Source organism: Phyllostomus hastatus, unplaced genomic scaffold (genome assembly GCF_019186645.2).
Source record: "Phyllostomus hastatus isolate PE091 unplaced genomic scaffold, TTU_PhHast_1.1 phas_scaffold_93, whole genome shotgun sequence".
In the NCBI taxonomy this organism is placed as follows: domain Eukaryota; kingdom Metazoa; phylum Chordata; class Mammalia; order Chiroptera; family Phyllostomidae; genus Phyllostomus; species Phyllostomus hastatus.
In genome coordinates this window covers 45219374-45238551 of record NW_025334042.1, presented here as the reverse complement: position 1 = coordinate 45238551, position 19178 = coordinate 45219374, and the positions used below count along the sequence as shown (strand labels likewise).

Genomic DNA, 19178 nt, shown 5'->3' with positions numbered 1-19178 from the left:
GGACTAAAGGGGTGGATACTACTGCCATTTTCTGAGCAGGGGCTAGTGATGCTGACATGTGGGGCTTGGGGCGGTTGCATAGAATTATCTTGCTCAAAATGCTAAAGCCCCTCTTTTCCCCAAGTACTGTGGTCTAGTTCAGTATTCAAGAGGTAGTCATGGAAAAATATGAAGTTTCTGGGCCTTCCTGGGGGGCCTCTTATGAGCTATTGCAGCTACAAAAAGGACAGGAAAATAGAGGCTTCCTCCACTTCCCTACCGTGAAAAAGATTAAAGTCACTGCCTGATACTCTCACCTTTCTGCCTAGGTCTAGTCTGATGGAGTCTTCAGTTGGAGACGGAGTGAACAGAATGGATAATGTCCCTCCGCTGTGAGTACAAAATCGGTTCTTTGGAGAGAAGGAAGATGTCTGCATCCTCACCTCACCCCCTCTGCGGCTGCCGCAGAGCACTGCGGAAGGCACGCTGGAGCTCTTTGATTACGGCGCGAGCCATTTGGTTGGGGTACTTGACCTACTTTTTCAGTATGTGCATTAACCGCCCCCCCCAATCAGGTACTCTGTAGATAACTTGGAAATGTGAATCTTATGTTTTATTTTTTTGTATGTCTAATTTATAAACTCTTTTGGGAAAGTCTAGTGAAGAACTTCACTGGAACATTTTGTTTTGTATTATGCCATGCGTGTATTTTTTCAGTGTTGTGATGAAATGTTTTCTAGATGTGTCCTAAGCTCCAGGGACCCAGTTTCTTGTCCTAAAATACATCTGGTTTGTGTGGTCACCTTAAGGCTTCCAGATGGCCCACAGCTGATTTTTAGGGCCACTCATCATTTCTCTCCTTATCTCTCGCCGTCTGTTCCTCGGCTCCTTCCCAGCCTTCGCAGCAGAGAGCAACACTGACAGTGGGAGACCGCGCCAGCCGGCTAAGCATTTTCACCCCTTCCTTGCCTTGTGTCCTGCCGCCTCACACTTCCATGCTCACATATTTAGTGACCATACAGTAACCATATTCCTGTCGGAAGGAGGGCAGGGATGAGGTCCACATGTCACCATGTGGTTTGGATTGTTCTGCTGGTCATGATCTTTTTTATTGCGGTGAATGTGTACGCTGTGCTCAGCTCAGAGGAAAACCGAGGTCAGGAACAACGGAGGCAGATCTTCTCTCTGCTCCATCGCTACTCTGCTTTCTTAGCATCTCTGCCAGGTGTTCTCCTTACTGCTTCTCTTTTGCTCTTTTAATCAGGGATATTTTTGCTTTGTTTGCATGAGAGCAAAGCTGTTTTTGGACTTTTGTTCTTGCTCTTGAGTCCGGTATGCAGCCAGCGTGCCCTGCACATCTCCTTTCTTGTAGAGCCTTTGAAGCACTGTATTTTGAGGAGAACCTCCTATGTAAATACTATAACTTTTATAATTGGTTAAGTTCTTATAGAATTTTCTCCAGTGATTCTCCCTTCTCCTCTGTAAATATATAACTTCTATCAGTTTCTCTCCCAAACTCCTAGGTCATTGTTTATTCAGCAGAAGACCCCACGTTAGCTGCAGAAGAGCTGCTTTCCTTCTTGAATGATGTGGATAGGTCATTGCTGAGTGCAACTCAGGTTCTCTCTTTATTAGAGCCTGTATCTGCTTAGCTTATGTTCATAAAGGAATTCCAGAAAATGTAGAGATTCCAGAAAATTAGGGACCCTAAATTCAAGGGATATAAATGTTGCCCCTCTGGTAGGCATTGTAACATAACTGAAGGTTGGTAGCAAAACTCCCCCCAGGCACTAGCCCGGCCTGCAGGTTGGCCTTGCCAGCTTCCTGGACACCTTGCTGCCGTACGCCTGTGAAAGCAGATTTGGTTTTAACATTTTGGAGGTCACGTGTAGGTCAACCTATTGTAAACTTGGGGCCATTTATAGCATACCCTGGAGTGTGGGGATGATTCCAGACGGACTTCCAGGGTTTGCATCTACCTGGGTAGAGGAGCCTAGGATCTAGTGCGGTCTAGCAGAGGATTCTAAAGACTAATTTATAGTAGACTGAATAGCTAAAACGTGGGTGGTGGTCCTGTGGCCTGGGCCAAGCCCTCTAGGCCTAAACTTGATTCTCCACCATGTTGAGGCTTTCTGGGAAGGCAGCCACTTGAGGCAGGAGTAAAATGCGAAGGTGTTTCCTGAGGACCTGATCTGGGGGGATTGTTTCGGGCAGAAGACTGTATTTATGCTGGGTGAGTCTCAGAAACACGTGGAGGAAGCTAAAAAAACATAAAGTCCTTAAATTCTTCATGGTGTATCTGCAAACTAACTTCACCTGGATTATTTTGACTGTGATACATTTGACTCTCTTTGCTAAACAGAGTACAAGCTCTAGGTGTCTTCTTCCTCTTGCAGTGAGTGCAGAGGGTGGAAATGGTGGCAAAGATTGGGGAAGCTCCATCTGACCAGTGCAGGTACTGGTCTCTTGTCCATTGTATCTCTCAACTTCCTTTTCCTCGCTGGGAACCGCCCACCAAGGTTTCTTTCTTCATTCCCAACATGGCTTTGCCAGCATAGCCCATGTGACAACTACCTAGAAGTAGCAATGACTTCTGCAAGTGCAGGAGTCTTTCTCCTCCCAATCTCTTCTCTTTTCTTCCCTCACAGATCCTCCCCTCTACCCTAGACCACATCCTCCTCATCCCCCAGATGGTCTCTACTCTCCCTTCTAGCGTGGTATGGTGATACCAACCCCTTGAATGTGAATTGCTATCCTTATTGCCCCTGTTAAAGAGCCAGCTGGTATATTGTCAGGAAGCACTATTTAAAATGTGAATTGTTACAGAACAAATAAATACTGTGTATGGGAACACGTGTGTGCCATTCTCATTCTTCCTAGCTGTGAAGGATGGTTTGTTTCCCTTGTAGATGGGTGAGAAGGGGGGGATCCAGAGGGGGCGTATGCTGCGGCCTCGTTCCCTGGAGACGTCTTCTGTGTGGCTCTCCACTGGGGAGCCATAGTCCTGTCCAAATAGCCTCAGCAGGCCATTCCTGGAAGTGGGCCTGTCTCTGCATGCGGTGGGAGACTTTTCATCTCTGTACATCTCCTAATGGCTTCTAGGATAATATTTAATTAAACTTTTATCGGGTGTCCACTGTGTGTATGCAGAAAGTGTAATAGACAGGGTGAGGGACATCCGTTGAACATGTCAAAGCTCCTAGGAGCACCTTTGTCTCCCCTTCTGTGACTCCCAGGAAACTCCAGTGCACCCTGGGAAACCAAGCCACGGTCACTGACCGCTGATCTGCCCACCTCCATTTCTCCAAGTCCCAGACAGGTGACCAGAGTGGCAAGCCCCTAGACAGTGAGAGCTGCATTTTACTGCTCATTTTGTCCCCGTTGCTCAGCAGAGAACCGGCACATAACAATCAGTAAAGGAGAGAAGTGAGTGTGTGAGATAAGGCGGGTGGTGAAAGGTGACAGAACTATAAGAGGAAAGGGAGCAGTGGGACCCAGCTGCCAGTCCCCCGCCCCACCCTGCCCCTTGAACTTATACTTGAACATACCCTTGTTCTTAACCTCTAAAAACCATTCTCAAGCAACAGACTTTGGCTTGCTCACGTGTTGATAACAAACATGTAAGGTTGGGCTCAGCCTGCTCTCCAAGCCCACTTACTCCTAACACTGTTCTTGTACAGATGACCCAGCCAGCTCTTCTTTTAACCCCTGGCTGGTGCCTTGTTGGAATCTCTTGTTCTGTAGCTCCGCATAGAAGTCAACCCCTTCAGAGACAGAGTGGATGGGCTGATTGTGGTGCTGGTGGTAGCTGGGCAATGGGCCCCCAGGGTGGGCTGCGCCTGACGTTTATTGGAGGAAGCACTGGTGGTGAAGCGGCAGGTAACTCAGGTTTCCTTGGAAGCTCTCACTATGCTTGCACTTGAACTCCAGCACCAGCTTGGTGTATGTGTTGGAAGTGATAATAGCTGATGCCATGCAGCAGGTGAAGGAAACCCAGGCCATGCTAGGGACAAACATACAGAAAAATTAGGTGGACAAAACAACTATGGGGAATTTACACAATGGAATACCACTTGGCTATAAAAAAAGAAAAAATTTACCCTTTGCGACAGTATGGATGGACCTGGAGAACATTATGCTAAGTGACATAATGTTCTCCAGTCAGAGAAAGACAAATACCATATGATTTCACTCATGTGGAATCTAGTGAACTGAACTAACAAGCAAAATAGAGACAGACTCATAGAGAGCAGATTGACAGCTATTGGGGGTGTGGACACGGACAACAGTGTGGTGATTGCTGGGAGGAGAGGGTATAGGGACTAAATGGTAATGGAAAAAATACAATAAAGATTTAATAAAAAATAAAGTGTATACATGTATTGCTATATAAAAGAAAGAAAGAAAAATACCATGATTCCTTCCCACTAGTAAACTAGGCTGGTGCCTCCTAAGGATCCAGGGTCCTTCCACTGCGCTGCGGGGAGAGAACTGTGGGCAAGAGGCCCGAGTCCATCGTCCTTAGCAGGGTGCACTCTGGATGTCTCGTGGCGAAAGAGAATGAAGCGTGTAGTGTTTAAGTCAGACTAGAGGTTTGACAGATTCATTTTCACTGAATTGCGTACTTGTTATTGCTGTGCTCTTTATGCTTGGTGTGCCTCTTTTTTGATGTAAACCTGTAGCTTGGCTGTATACAGTGGACTTGGCCCAGTGTGATACCTTCCTCTTCCGTCTCCCCCCACCACACCCTGCCACAGAGCTTTCTTCACTCAGGTGCTGGAGTGATCGTTTCTCCTCCATCTTCCCTTGCTTTGAGTTTAGCAGTTTTGAGGGCCCACAAAGGTGCGTCTCTGAGGGCCATTCAGGGAGTGCTCACTGCAAATCTGAAGGTACTAGAGGTTGCACTAGTGGAATTTGTTATGAAAACAGTATGGTTCTCGGCTTAAGGGAGTTTGTAATGGATGGAAGTGAAGCTGGAGATTAAGAGGAGATTAAAGGATTAAGAAGAAAAGACATTAGGGAACTTCATCAAACACAGTCCTAAACACCTACACCTAACAAGTCAAACCCCTAAATCTCCCCATGATTCTGGGTGGGACAGGGAACTGGACGCTGTGAGGGATTCCATGAGGCCAGACGATGGTTAAAGCCAGACCACGTGCTGGTGCATGCTCCTGTCCGCTGCCTCTGACAGACTGAGTAGACTCAGTCTGGGGAGGCTTCTGATGGGAGTTCCGAGCCTGAGCTCCATAGTTGTAACGCCAAGGATGGCTTGAAGACAAGCAAAAGGTGAGGAACGATGGGTCTGGGAAATGAGCCAAACCGATGTGGTGGCTAGAGTTGTAGATCAGAGACTCCTGGGTCAGATGGAACGGACTATATCATGAGAAAAGGGACAGGATCTTGTAACAGACATGCAGAGCTGCCCATGTTGCCTACTGTAGCATAGAGACGCCAGCCTGGGGCTGTGTCTTTTCCGTACTGTTACAGCACTTAGCACTTACCCAGATAGTTAATGTAAGTTCAAGTTGCACCTGTGCGTTGAATAGGGTATTCTTCAAGGGAGAAAGTGAGAAACTTTTAAGCAAGGGGACATTTACCTTGACTCTAGTTGTTTTGTCATAGTTGCTGCTTTTCCTTTTTAAAGAGAAATCTAAAATCACTGACTCCTTAGTTTTTTAAGGGGTAGAGAATGACTGTAGGGGAAGTTTTATTTATAGCACAGTTGGGCAGAATAAGAATGGAGGTAGGTAGAGTTACTCATCATTATAGGAGAAGAGTAAGCCATTCACAGGGAACAGAATTCAACCCAAATTTCAAGACTAATTCTCCATTTCTCTGTCCTCCAATACCTGGAATCATAAAATATTCAAAATATAAGGTATCATTTTCACAAGCCATACAAAATCAGTTTCATTTCCCACGGGCAACATGCTTCATCAGGTCAAGAAGCAATTGCTGCAGTTGTACCAGCAGAAACCAGCTGGACAGTGGCCTCACACAACAAGGTAGAGGGGCCCTCTCTGTACCCCCCGCAGAAGGTGGGGGAAGAGTGGGTGTGGCCCCGTGGTCCAGCCCTCTGACTGACAGGCTTCTGGGAGGAGGGATGAAGAGGAGGCCAAGGAAACAAAGTAACTGACTACTTGAGGAAGCAAATCTAATGAAGGTTGGCTGGAGGAGGGGTCAAAGTTTCAGGAGAAGGTTAGGCACTTACTAGAAGGCCCAGCCATAATTCCTAGCATGTGGCCTCCAGTCTTCTGGACCCAAGTTGGTGGTTGCCTGGAAGACTTGTGAATACGTCATATGGGCCACTGTCCCCAGAAGGCCTACAGGGGGAACAGGAAGGCAACACCCTCAGAGAAAGGCTGACGTTGCCATCTGCAGGGAACGTGGTTTCAGAGCGACCTCCTCCTTTTGTGTCCGGTGCAGCCTGTGCCCATCATCACCCTGTGCCGCCACATTTCCAGGAAGACTGGTCTGTAATGGGGACTTTCTGAGTGTGGATCTTTGCACCAGCACGCCCCAGACTTTAGGTTTAGAGCTATGCAGAAGGTGTGAGTCAATGCTGCACTCAGGGCCTGTACTTCTTCCCACTCACACCCCTACTGAGAGCTTTATTCTTGATGCTATATATGTTTCTCTTTAGCCAGCAGTCTTGAAAAGCTGTGTGTATGTCACAATTGAAAAGTAATCCAAACTAATTTACACATTGAGAAAATTTGCAAATAAAAAAATTCCACTGCATAAAGTACATAATGATCCAATACAACATTCCACATGTTAGCTCAATTAAAAATGAAAGGTGCCTGCAATGTATCTCATTTCTCCATCATTTGTGCTGCCTTCGGGCTCCTCCTTCCTCCCCTGGCGGGGGTGGGGCAGACTGCAGCCCGCCAGCTAGTGCTTCAGAGGCAGCGGGGGACACCCACCTCCCCAGCTTTGGGGGCGCTTACCTGACAGGACAGAGGAAATAGCTGCGAAGGCACTCAGCTTGAGCCCACAGCCAGGGTTCCCAGGGAACAGCAAGTTCGTTAGTAGCAGGAGGAAACTGATGAGTTCAAGTCCGATGTAGGCGAACTGGGCTCCCAGCGAAAACCACAGGATCTCTGTCAGAAACCGGAGGGAGAAGCTCCGTCACCCTGCCAGTCAGGTAACTGGAACGGTGGGTGAACAGTGAGAGGAGACGTTAGATACTGCCTGTTAGAAGAGGAAAGCCTCGCAGCAGCAGAGAAGGGGAGGATGAGACCCGAAACCAGGTGGGAATGTTCCTTCATTTGGGGTCTTTGCTATCACCCCACCGCTCTCACTCTGCCCGGTATCCAACGTATAATCAAGTAAACTTGACTACTGTGGACTGTGGAGAGATCTGAGAAGTCATCTGAATCTTGTAATAATATAGCTTTGCTATTTTTCATTTTTATTTCTTTTTTTTTCTTACTTAATTTTGGACAGTTTTGTTCCCTCCCTCCTTCCTGTCCCCCTTCCTCCCTCCCCTTCTTCCTTCTGTTAAAAAAAAAATTATTGGAGGAAAAAAAGGAAAAACCTAAGCTTTCAACTTCGTTACTTGGCAACAAGAGTAGGCTAGAGCTGCAGTGGTTTTCTATTTGTGAGCGTATTTGTCACGGCTGTTCCTGTTTTTGCATTCCTGCATATGAATGAAAGTCAGCTCTAGAAGGAGTCTGTGTCACCCATGGGGCTGGAAGAGGAGAAAAGCTGGAGATCGAAGCACAATTTAGATGCAGAGAAGCCCCCAAACTCAATGACAACTAGATTTGTTATGAAACCCACATACTTGCCACAAGCCCCAAGGGAGGGTGGGGGAGGAAAGGCTTCTCCATTAACCGCTTCCCTCCAAATCGGACAGTGGGGTGATGTGGGCCTTGCAACGCGGCATATTCCAGTAGTCCTTTCTCACCTCTCTTGGCTGGTGGTGTGAGTTCAGTGAAACCTCGGCACCTCTCCCCTGAAACAGACAAGGGGCAGCTTCTTGGAGGCGCCTCCTTGGAAAATTGGGAGGAAGTCTCTCCCCAGCCCCATGCCCAGGGCCAGCACCGTTCAGTTTGCTCTGACACGGTGCCTGCCCAGCGTCGGCAGGCAGGCAGTCCATGTCCCTCTGAAAGCAGTGAAGGATGTGTGGATGAGTAAAGGGTATAGACAAGAGCCATCCAAGATTAATTTCTCTCTCTTCAGTTCCTGATAATGAAGACAACGATGTTTCCTAGTGCTAACCAATACCATTTCCTGCCGCTGTACAACTGGTCTGGATGGCTCTAAACTGTTAAGGGACTGGGGTTGGAGCTGTGTTCAGTGGCACAGTAATAACCTCAATATTAGTGTAAATACACACACATTTATCTTCTTTTCCCCTTAGCCCATACCAGGAGAAGTAGCAGATCACAAATTGTCCATGACATTGTGCTTTAGAAAAACTCCACTACCACGTGCCCCATTAATGCTTTGCACAGGAAGTGGGAAGGGTGACTTCAGTCCAACTGCCCCTCCTCCCCTGGGGACGCATGCTGACCCAGGAGCCCTGGGAGGGTCTGTCTTCAGCGTCTGGAATGTGTCCTTACAGGACACATTCCCCTCCTTTAACAATTGTCACAGTAGTACTTAGAGGGAGAAAACACTTTGTGAGACAAAGAGGAGGAGGAAGGGCGACCTACTCAGATCCATCTCACTAATGGGAAAATCAAGGCCTGTAGAAATGAGGCTATCCATATAAGGTCACAACTGGGCAGCGCAGGGCTTTCTCTGTAATAGTCATCTCTCCTTGTTTTGTTTCTAAATAGCAATTCTGGTTTGCTGGAATGGAAAGTCTTACAATGGTGAAAGTCTAAATGGAACCCTTTAAAGGTAACACTATTTTAAACCAGAAAGTCTACTAGATGGGCAGGAAGTGAAAAGCCAGGTAGATTATTGATCTTATTAAAAGGGAGTCCTAAGGAGGAGGGACACAGTAGAGAGGTGGCAGATGCTGAGCTTGGAGTGAGGCCAGTGGGGTGTCGGGAGAGCAACAGACGTCCCCCTGGTCCTTTGTCTGCATAAGATCCCATGGGGGAAAATTCAGGCAGCGAGGGAGGGAGTGGGGGGGAAGGGGCTACCTGGTTCTTCCACAGTTTCCTCACAGGATAGCCACATGGCACTGTGGAAGGTGGGGTAGGAGAAGCGGTCATCCCCAGCCTCCCAGCTGTATTGCACCACCTCCTGGGATGGTGTGTTGTTGCTGGCCCCATCCAAGGGCATTGGCACATCAAGGCACTTGGTTGCCAGACCTTTTCCGCACAGGGGCTTGGGCACCTTCTGTGTGCCCACAAACCAGTAGTTGCCGAGCAGGGATGCTGTGGAGAGGCTGAGTGATAGCAGGATGGGGACGGCAGATAGGAATGTCCGTTGGCCAGAGAAGCCCTTCGGGAGCTCCATCTGTAACAGACAAACAAGGGGAGAGCCTGATTCCAGAGCCTTGGAGATCCAGACACCCCTCCCTGTGGCTCCCTAACCTCAGGCTCACCCAGCCGCTGGGGGTTTCCTCCAAGGAGCCCTGTGGTAGGAAGCTTGGCTGCAGGAGTGGCTGGAGCTTGTTATATTAAAATGCTTACTGAGGATGGTCTGAGTCAGCATAGGATAATAACCTTGGTCAGAAAGTGATTAAGCCACTGAAGCTAGTATATATATCAGGTTGAGAAAAAGTACTGGGAGCACTATAAATGCTCTTGCTCGTAACTATTTTTGGTTTTGTCTGCATTAGGAGGTACTGACTTGCGGAGCTATGTGTTATGATGGTGCAGCGAGCCTTCGGTGTCCTCACCCCTGCATCATAGCATCCTCTGAGAGGAGTGAAGGGGGTATGTCCTGTCAGTCCATGTTGGGCTGGACCACAGGCCTGGGGTGCAGATAGAGGCTTCGGGGCCTTGAGGATAAAAGGAAACAGTGGACCGTCTGGGATGTGGGGCTCATGCAAGCCCTGGAGAGCCGAGGGAGCTGTGGGTTCTGAGGGAGGTGGTTCTCTCTCTCAGAAAGGGCACCAGCTTTCACCCACTGCTGTTCAGATGTACGAATCAAATAGGAGATGGCTGCGTGGTGCCCGCGGAAGCTGAACACCGAGTGTCGTGGCCACGGAGCCACACAAAAGGTGACCTTGATGGGTGGAGGGGAACCTAGAGGGCATTGCCATGGCTCAATGCAGTAGCCACACCCGACTCACAGCTGGGACACCGCGTGTGGAAGCAGAAGGATCTGTGGTCCGTGTGGCTCTGGCTGGAGCCCCTCACCTAGTTACTGTTAGTCTGAGAGAAGATATTGGCTGGTTGAAAAATGACCGACATCAGACGTTTCAACTTTGGAGAGTGTGGAGCTGGAGCCGGATTTGTTTAGGAAAATAAATCTGACAGGTCTTGCACTTTGTGTTATGGAGTGGTTTATACCATTGTGTTAATACATGCTGAACGGAAAAGAAGCCCACGCTTAGCTGCTGACAGATGCTTCTTAAAGTAAACCGTTTTGAGCTTTCCAGGGGATGTCTCATAGCAGAATTAATCAGACCCAAATCTGCTTAGCTTAAGAGACATAAATAAAGCCATCGCTAAATGGGATAGGCCCATTAATCTGCCTCTCTCATCATTTCCAGTTTAGCATTTTCTACATTTAACAGAGAACTTTATCTTAGAAATGTAACAGTTTGTTGTGTAGACTTTACAAGGGCTAAAACAGTGCATGCTACAGACAAAGTGCAGATTATTTTATGGCGATAAGAAATACACAACATTCATGTATATATAAAAACCAACATATGAAATATGCTCTGGAAAGCAGTCTGCTAATTTGGTCTTTGTTTTTTAAGCATTCAAAAGAAATTAAATCTACCAAGAATGGTCAGAGTGTGCAAAACTCTGGGTGATGTTGGTAAGGACGGAAAAACCACAGCACCTGGAAGAAGAAAGATCTTATATTGCCAGATATGGAAGTTATATGTCGGCCTGTCCAAAGAGAGAGAGAGAGAGAAAGAGAGAATGTTTTCATCTTGTTTTTAGTTATGAAAATCCTATTGGTTTTAGTTATTATTCTTTTACTATGAGTTATACCTTCTAATTATCTTCACATCCACTGCCTGAACAGGAAATAAATTTCCAGGTAAAACATCTTCATTAATCAGTTTGTCTAAAGATTTAGGCAGTTCTGCATTTCCAGCAACTTTGTTTTCAATCTTATATGGCTTGGAAACTTGTTTATTATCATCACATCACATCAGATTTTAACTTTACCCTCAGTTTATTTCAAGTTACACGCTCTTGTAGGTTCTGCAGTTTTTTGTTTTTTTTTTTCAGAAATAAGAATAATGAACCCCACTCCTTGTACCAAGGTGACAACTAATTTAAGGAACAAGTGATTTAAGAAACAAAGGGTGCAAAGAGCTTGGAATGAAGTCCAAAGAGGTCACTTCCAGGGGTTTCCATTAAGGATAGACACAAGGAGCCTCACTTGAGAATTAGCTTGATAATTGAATGGGAATCCATTCAAGATCCTTTTCAAGAACTATCTTCAACACTGTAGTACCATGCCCCTCATCACATATTTTATTTCTCCCTCCAACCATGCTTTTTTCCTCTCTAGAATCCACATACCTCTTGAACTGGAAGAACAAATCTAATTTTGCAGTGGTTTCCTTAAGGTGATCTTGAAGAAGTAGCAGCCATAAGAAAAGTTATATCTTTGCATGTGCTGACAAGCCCCATGCCAAGATGATTCTACTCTAGAAAAGGGACAAAGAGTGGCTTTCCTGACCCTTGGGTTCAGATCATTAGGAAGTGCATAGGTACCAAAATGTCACTAATTCTTCCGTCAACATAGGTTGACAGAAAAACTCGTAATTAACTCAGGTTTAACATAGACAACAAATTGATGAGACAGGCATGCCTGTTAAAAGAGTCAGGGGAAGCTGGTTACCTTGGCCATGGTCAAAGTCTTGCAGTTTGTCTGGAAGGACTGCAGAACGCTGTCTAGGCTCCAGATCTCTTTGGTTTAATGTTGGAAGATTGAACACTAGCCTTCCCACCCTCACCCTCCAACCCTACCACTCCTCCCTTCTCTCTCTCTCTTTCTCTCTCCCTCCCTTTGGAGTGCCTCATGATTAATCACTGCCTTGCAGAGAACTTAGGCATTTAATAATTGATAATATAGTCACGGCCCAGCTGTTCTGGGAGATTACACAGGAGAGCTTGCCTGTGGATTTGGGATTAATCACAGAAGAGCAAGAACCTGCATTCACAGAGGGAAGTTTGTTTAAAAAGTAAATGATGATTTAGTTTCCATCTCCCTGCCATTTCCCAGGTAACTGGTGTGAATGCAGTGGGCTTGACTGTATGGCAGACATAAATATTACAGGGTCGGCATTAATACAAAGGCTCCCGTTCCCTTGTGGAGGGTTTTCTCTCCATTTAATAAGCTCTATTATCTGCAATGTCAGGGCTTCCTAGAACCCATGGATATGAAATAGCTTTCTTGTGTTTTCAGTGGTCTCCCCCTCCAGGTAGCATCCTGAATAAGGACTGTTAATCTCGTCCCTTCACATGGAACTCTGAGACAGCCAGCGTGTTGGATGGGGTGGGGGTGAGGATGCAGGTGGAGTCAGGTAGGAGAGGAGTACAGTTCAGGGTCAGCCATGCCATGGCTGTCTGCTGCTTCTCTCCCGATCTTCAGGCAAAAGAATGACAATTTTTATTTTTATATTTTTAAAAAGAGTTTCTAAAACTTAAAAAAATAATCTGACAAATGAATAAGGGGATTGATTGCATCTAGTCTTGCTGCCAGTCACCTAGAAGTACAAATTGTTCATTCTGTTCTCAAAAGCCGTGCTAATCAGCCGGGACAAGTGCGGGGAGACAGGCTGCACCTGCGTGCGTTTTCCTCCACACCCTGTGGATGCTTGGCCTCCGTGCCTCTGCAGGGCCCTTCCGCCCGGGAAGGTCTTTATTCTCTCTCCGCCTGGTGGTCTGCCTGTCCTCAGGGCTAGTGTGAAAGTCACCCATTCCTCAAAAGAGTTTCTTTTCTCCCTAAGAGCAGTTCCCTCCTCTCTGTCCTTGTCACACTGCACCCCTCTCAGAACACCTCCTAGATTCCATTACAATCACTTGTCTTGATTGTTAGATTCTCCGAGACCTCTCCTTGATTCAAAAGCAGTAGTTCAGCATTCTAAGCATTGGAACAGTTTTGGAAATGTTGGGAAAATACAGATTCCAGGGCCCCATCCTGAGATTTCATGTTAATTCTGGGGTGAGGCCCAGAAATCTGTAATTTTAGGACACTCCTAGTAGACATCCAGGGACGGCCTTCTTGTTCTGGTTCCACATGGAAGGGACTTGGAAGTCGCCACTTGGACCTAACAACCAATAAAAAGCTGAACAGACTGGAAAATACATCAGCAGGGAATTAATATACTGTAAAAATAAAACCTGTTTGACGCATTGTGGACTTACATTGAATGAAATGCTCTCTTCCCTGCCCTGCACTGCCCCTGCCTCTTCCAGATTCACGATCCAAGTCGTGGTGTTTCCCATTCTATATTTGTGCACTTAGTTTAGGAAATCAAAGTCAGGCTCTCCTCAGTGGGGTTGAATTAATCTATTATTTTAGCCAAATGAGCCTCTCTGGATCTCACTTCCATCACCTAATATTTTCTCTGTTCTTCTTAGACTGATGTTCACAGCATCTCTGACATACATATGCTTGTGCCCAGGCATGATTCCCCGATCACCCAGTGGCCCCTAATTCATGTCGACAGAACCGCCTCTGCTTTGGATGAGGGAGCGGGAATCCCGTGGTTACTGTTCATGGTGGAATTGGCCGCTGGCTTCCTGGCTGCAGTACTCATTCCAACACTGGGTGGCACCCTCGCCTCGGACTGCTCCCTCCTTAGTCACGTGTTCCCCAACCAGTCAGCAAATGTGGGTGGAGGTGGCGGCTCCACCCTGCTGGATTGTTCTCTTTTTCTTCCACTGGCCTCCTCCCTACGCCCTAATCTATAGAACACTCGTGTCAGCCTCATGGAATTCAGGGCTCAGAATGGACTCGGGGTTGTTTCCTGGTAGCACATTTTTGTGGCCAATTTCAGTTTCCAGTGAGTCAATTGACCCTGAAGTGCTTCCCACGGGAAATGCAACAACACTAAATCAGAAAATACAGCTAGCCAATGTTTCCTGATGAATTCTGTGCACATTTTTACGTACTTAATCGTATCCCTCATTCCTTGTCCACCTCAGAACATTTCTTTTCCCCTTTCTCGGCTGACACCCTTCAAATGTTTGCAGACACCTCTCATATCCTGCCTGAGTCACTGTTTGGCAGACTCTTGTGTCTTTGGTTTTTTATTGCCTCTGCTCATAGACCGCACCCCCTCTGCTTTCATATACCGAAATTTGCCTTTTCCAGGGAAAGGGGGATGGAAATGGCAGAGTCTTCCATGAGGAGACCTAGAGGTAGATTTAGGATAAAACAAATGATACTTCAGCTTCGTTGTCCCTCACTTACACGGGCCCCTTCCAAGACCCTATTACATAATTTGTACTCGTCATTTTGTATTATTTTTCTTAAAGAAGACATCCAAAATTATATTATTTTAGGCCTCCTCAGAGCCTGAATCTACCCCTTAGGAGGCTGTGCATTTTGTGTGCATGCTTGGCTCTCTGGCTGGCTGGCCACTAATAGTGACCAATCTTGAGAACCATACCCTCCACCCCTCATCGCCACCCCAAGGCTCCTGGGCCACAACATCTAATTTCCTCTTTTGACAAAACATGCGTTTCTCTGCCTGGCCACAAAAATCAGAGCCCAGCATCCCACTCACTTCCTTTCATTGTAATTTAGGCGTGCTAATATTCTTTTCTTCTCTTTCCTCTCTTAGAACAGAAGAAGTAATTGCTAGTCAATGCAACATAAATATAATTAGGCTCAGCTCAGAAGCTCATGACTCAGCACAGACAAGAAGATCCCACAACTCAAAACAGTATTTAACTTCTGTAGGTTGGACTGTTACCATCTCAGGATGATCCCACAGGGATAGACATGCAGCTCAACACTGATGACATCACAAAGCCGAGGGCTGGGACCCACCTATCTTTGCTCAGGTTCTCAGTCACTGTTCCCTGCACTGTTTCTCTACACGACCAAATTTCATAGGTATCCATAAAGAGAAACAATGGTCTTGGGACACTCACACATACTTTGTAAACAGGAATTCAAATTTATTGTGTGTTTTTTTTTAAGTATACTGTAGATAAGAGGTGATTAAAACAATGGGTAAGAATGCTGAGCCAGAAAAGATTGTATAGCACACAGCTTCCCTAATGTCAAAGCCTGGGGCTGAGGGATCCAGTGGGTTTTTTTCCCAACATATCAATACTGGCATCTTCTCCCAAGAAAGGTTCACTTGCCCTCCTGGGCAGTCGTTCTCTGCCCTTCTCCCAGGAGTCAGATTTCTGACCCATGTCCCATGAACTAATTCCGTCCTGTTACTTAGTAGATAAAAAGCTGGAGGGGAGTGTAAATGTGTATACTCTCACTGGATTTCATCTACACGCCCCTGTCCTCTGCTCCTGCGTGCGCCACTCACTGTGTGCCTCATGTAACTCATCGCATGGTTTACTTGTCTGTTATGCTCACTTGACTTCAAGTAGCTAGATATAGTAGCAGCCATGTGTCATTCATTGACCCTTAAAATCTAGCTATGTCTCATGTACATGAATGAGTGAAGTTTGTTAATAGAAATGAGGCTCATGCATACAGTTAAGGGAGCCTATTAGGTATAGATAAGATGTGAATAAAGAAAAGTGTCCCAACAGCTGCATATTGCTAAAGGAGACACAAATCCCCGACTCACAAGCACAACAGCAGTGAGAAGCTAAAGGGAGGGTCCACAGGTCCCCCAGACACAGCCTCTGCCTTTCTACACAGAGGCACCCCTGGTGTCATCGCACAGATGCTCTGCCAACACATTTCCTCCCACCTGTGGAAACATTCCTGATTTTTGGTGACCAAAGCCCAGAAAACAGCAATGATCTCATGAGCGAGCATTATCTGTAGTTCACAGAGACCAGGGTACAAACACATTGCTCAGAAGCTGGTGACGGATTGGAAATGTTTTGTTCTTTCCCAAGCTCAGTGATTCCCTGCGGATTAGAGCCCTTATGGGTGATGTATATTGAACCATCTGAGATTTTGCAGCTCTAATGATTATTATTTTTTACTTCAATGCCTCATATTTGACTCATTCACTGATGAAGATAACAGGGGGTCTTCATACTGGACATTTTGACCCTGGAAGGGAAAGGTAATGCCACCAAAATGCCCATTAACATCACTGTTGGCCACAGCTCTGGGACCTCACAGCTTCAGGTTAATCTCAGCTGCTCACGGAATAAAAACGACCCCTGTCTTCCTAACGTGGGTCCCAAGTTCTGGGAACACCTCTAATGTTCAGTGGGAAGGAGCAAAGAAAAGCATTTTAAGGCCTCTCCTCTCTGTCGCCTTTCCCTTTCCGCTTTTAATGTAATTGTTTGAGGACTTCAGCTCTAGTAGTCATTTCCAGTAGAGGAAGCCGCCTTTCTTCAATGTCCCAAGCAGCTGGAGTGAAATCAGAGGGTCAGCCACTTGTGTACATCCTGTGGGGCAACCGCTCACGCGCGGGTGACAGAGCCCTTGGTGCCTGCTGGGACTGCGGGCTCCTGGGGAACCGGGCGGGACGAGACTGGGGTGCTTAACGCAAGTGGCCTCTTGAGGGGTGCCTAAGGCGCAGCTGCCCACAGGCATGGTTGGGCCGCCCCATTTTTATTTCTTGTGAGCTGCCCTCATCCCTTCTTTTCCTGCTCTCCCCTCCTCCCGCTCGGGGTGCCAGAGCCCAGCCAAGTCCCCGCCGGCTCCCTTCGGCGCCCCTCCTGGATGAGTAACAACCAGCACTTGGTTTACTACGGCGCCCGGATCGCCTAGCAACGGGCGCGCGTTACCCCGGCGACGCACCGGGAGAGTGTTTTGAACTGTTTGGCTGCGCCTCGCCCAAGCCGCCCAGTGCCAGGACATCCCCAGCGTGGCGGGGCGGGCAGCTGGGGTCCTTTTTTCCTCTCCGTCCTCCTGCGTCTAAAGAAAACCGCGTCCCGAGGCCCCTCCCAGAGGAAACCTGCGAGGTCCCGTTGGAGAGAGGACGATCTGTGGGGCCGAAGAACGCAAGCGGGCGTGGCCGAGGGCGCCGCCAAGTGGGCGCCGAGTGGGAGGCCTGGCGGAGGGAGTGCGGAGACTGGGTCGTAGATCAATTCCTGGTTGGGAGGTGCCGTGCTGTCGGGGAACCCAATGTCAGGCATTTCCCTGCTCCCACGGTTCCCCCAAAGGCACAGGTCCCTGGCTCCTGTTCTAAAACAAGGCTGTCTTTGCCTCGCTTCGTGGATCTAACAGGTTAAATTTGGGGACCAAATTTAGGAATCCCTAAGCGTATCCGAGTTCTAGTCACTTTTCGCATTAAGGGACTGTGTCCTTGGAAGTAAATTAGGAGACTGTAAATTACGAGATGGGGGAGGAAACCACACTCTGTACGAGACACCTTGCTGGGCTGTTCCCAAGCATCTCATTTAATCCGCTCAGCCAGCCAGAAGGAGAGGGGTGGTCACTCTCCTTCTAGACAGGAGGAATCAGATTCGGAGCGTTTGACTCGCCCAGACCACAATGCTAGGGTGGAGTCAATATGCAAATCTGCCTGACTCACCGCAGGCTGCCGCTCGCGAGGGCACAATAGCACCGTATCAAACGTCGCTTTGCAGGCCAGATTATGGAAATTTACACAGAATGAGGCAATGGATTAGTGTACTTTACACTTCACAGCAAGACTGATAACAGACTCTCTCATATTCCCTCTGTGCTTCTCCTCCTAAACTAATAGTAAATAAAATAAAATTTACTCTTGCTGGCTTTTTCTGTAATTCCTATCCACTGTTGAGGGTTCTTCTATTGATGAGCTATTCACTTTTGGGTGCTTCTGAGCCCAGGAGCCGTCTGAGCCCAGACTCTGATGGCTCTTTAGAATCACTAGCTCTGCTCTGCAGTCCCCAAAGTGTCCCTTTCTTAGGTCCTGTCTTATCCTTTCTTCTGAGATCCCTAACTTCCAACCAATGAAGAGCATACACCCCTGACTGCCGTGTGTGTGTGTGTGTGTGTGTGTGTGTGTGTGTGTGTGTGTGTGTGTTTCTGGCTAACCATAAGCTTAATTTTTGTCTGTTGAGAAAGGCAAGACAAATAGTAATGAAAACTCTTGCTTTCTTAGGAGTCCTTTGAGCTGAAGGTTGGCAGTTCCCAACTTTTCCAAATGGGAGGCAAGTCCCTTCTAGATGTGGATTTTACCCTAAAGAAGCCAAGACATCTTTGCTGGCTGTGGGGGTCTTCCAGGGTCTGGAAGGATTCTCTGCAGATTCTCTCAGATTCCCTGAGACCAAAAGAGCCTAAGGTCATGCTCTTCTTTTTTGTTCCAGCAGATTCCAGGCCAGAGCTGGCTTCCAGCAGGACCATGGGGCTGCCTCACCATTCTCTGGCAGGGCATCTAATGTCTATGTACTCTTTCAGTTCAATAGAATGATACACATCTCTTTTGTTGTCACCACCATTGGGCCTTTCAGCAGGGGCCAGATTTTGGCAACATGAATCATACAGATGGAGGGAAATAAAGAAAAGCTAGGGGCACTAAGAAGCCCTGGGAGCAGAAAGGAAAAGCAAGATGAAGAGGTAAAGGAAGAAGAAATAGAAGCTTTAATAGAAGAAGATGGAAAAGAGAAGCTACTCATGAGACTTCAAAAATAAAGGTACCTACCTTCTGGGTGAGACAAACATCTTAAGTCAGTTGAGAGGGGTTGCTCATTCACTTTCGAAGTTCTGAGTCAAAGATGTTTCAGCTTCTCCTCTGCTCTGTTTTAACTGGTGTGTAGAATGAGTATCTACTGTGAAGATGAATCAGGCCCCCTCTTGCCTGCAGAGGGGTGAGGTGGTATGAGGTGGGCTGGAGACGATGGAAAGGATGTCCTACAGCTAGGACACCAGTTGGGGCGGGGCTGGCTGACACACAAGAGTTTCTCTGTGACATCATAGTGATAGGCAGGGATCACCCTGCTGCTCCCCCAACCCCACAGAGACAGGGGCCACTCTAGAGTACCTACCAGAGGCCTGAATGTCTT

General features: G+C 47.3%; 2 protein-coding genes across 3 annotated transcripts in view; one reads left to right on the top strand and one right to left on the bottom strand.

The window, feature by feature from the left end:
• The window catches only part of FAM234B (family with sequence similarity 234 member B), a 32213-nt gene extending 29389 nt beyond the window's left edge, over window positions 1–2824 (top strand). For both annotated transcript variants that reach the window (XM_045829707.1, XM_045829709.1), the window contains exon 13: window positions 309–2824. In XM_045829707.1, coding sequence (XP_045685663.1) covers window positions 309–314 — 6 coding nt within the window. In that variant the 3' untranslated portion in view covers window positions 315–2824. The remainder of the gene's footprint in view (window positions 1–308) is intronic.
• An 815-nt stretch (window positions 2825–3639) lies between these two features.
• On the bottom strand, window positions 3640–18865 carry GSG1 (germ cell associated 1). The gene is given in 6 exon segments (XM_045829810.1): window positions 3640–3982; window positions 6194–6305; window positions 6933–7085; window positions 7895–7942; window positions 9084–9402; window positions 18818–18865. Coding segments are annotated over 6 exon segments (1023 nt in total).
• Between the last annotated feature and the right edge of the window lie 313 nt (window positions 18866–19178).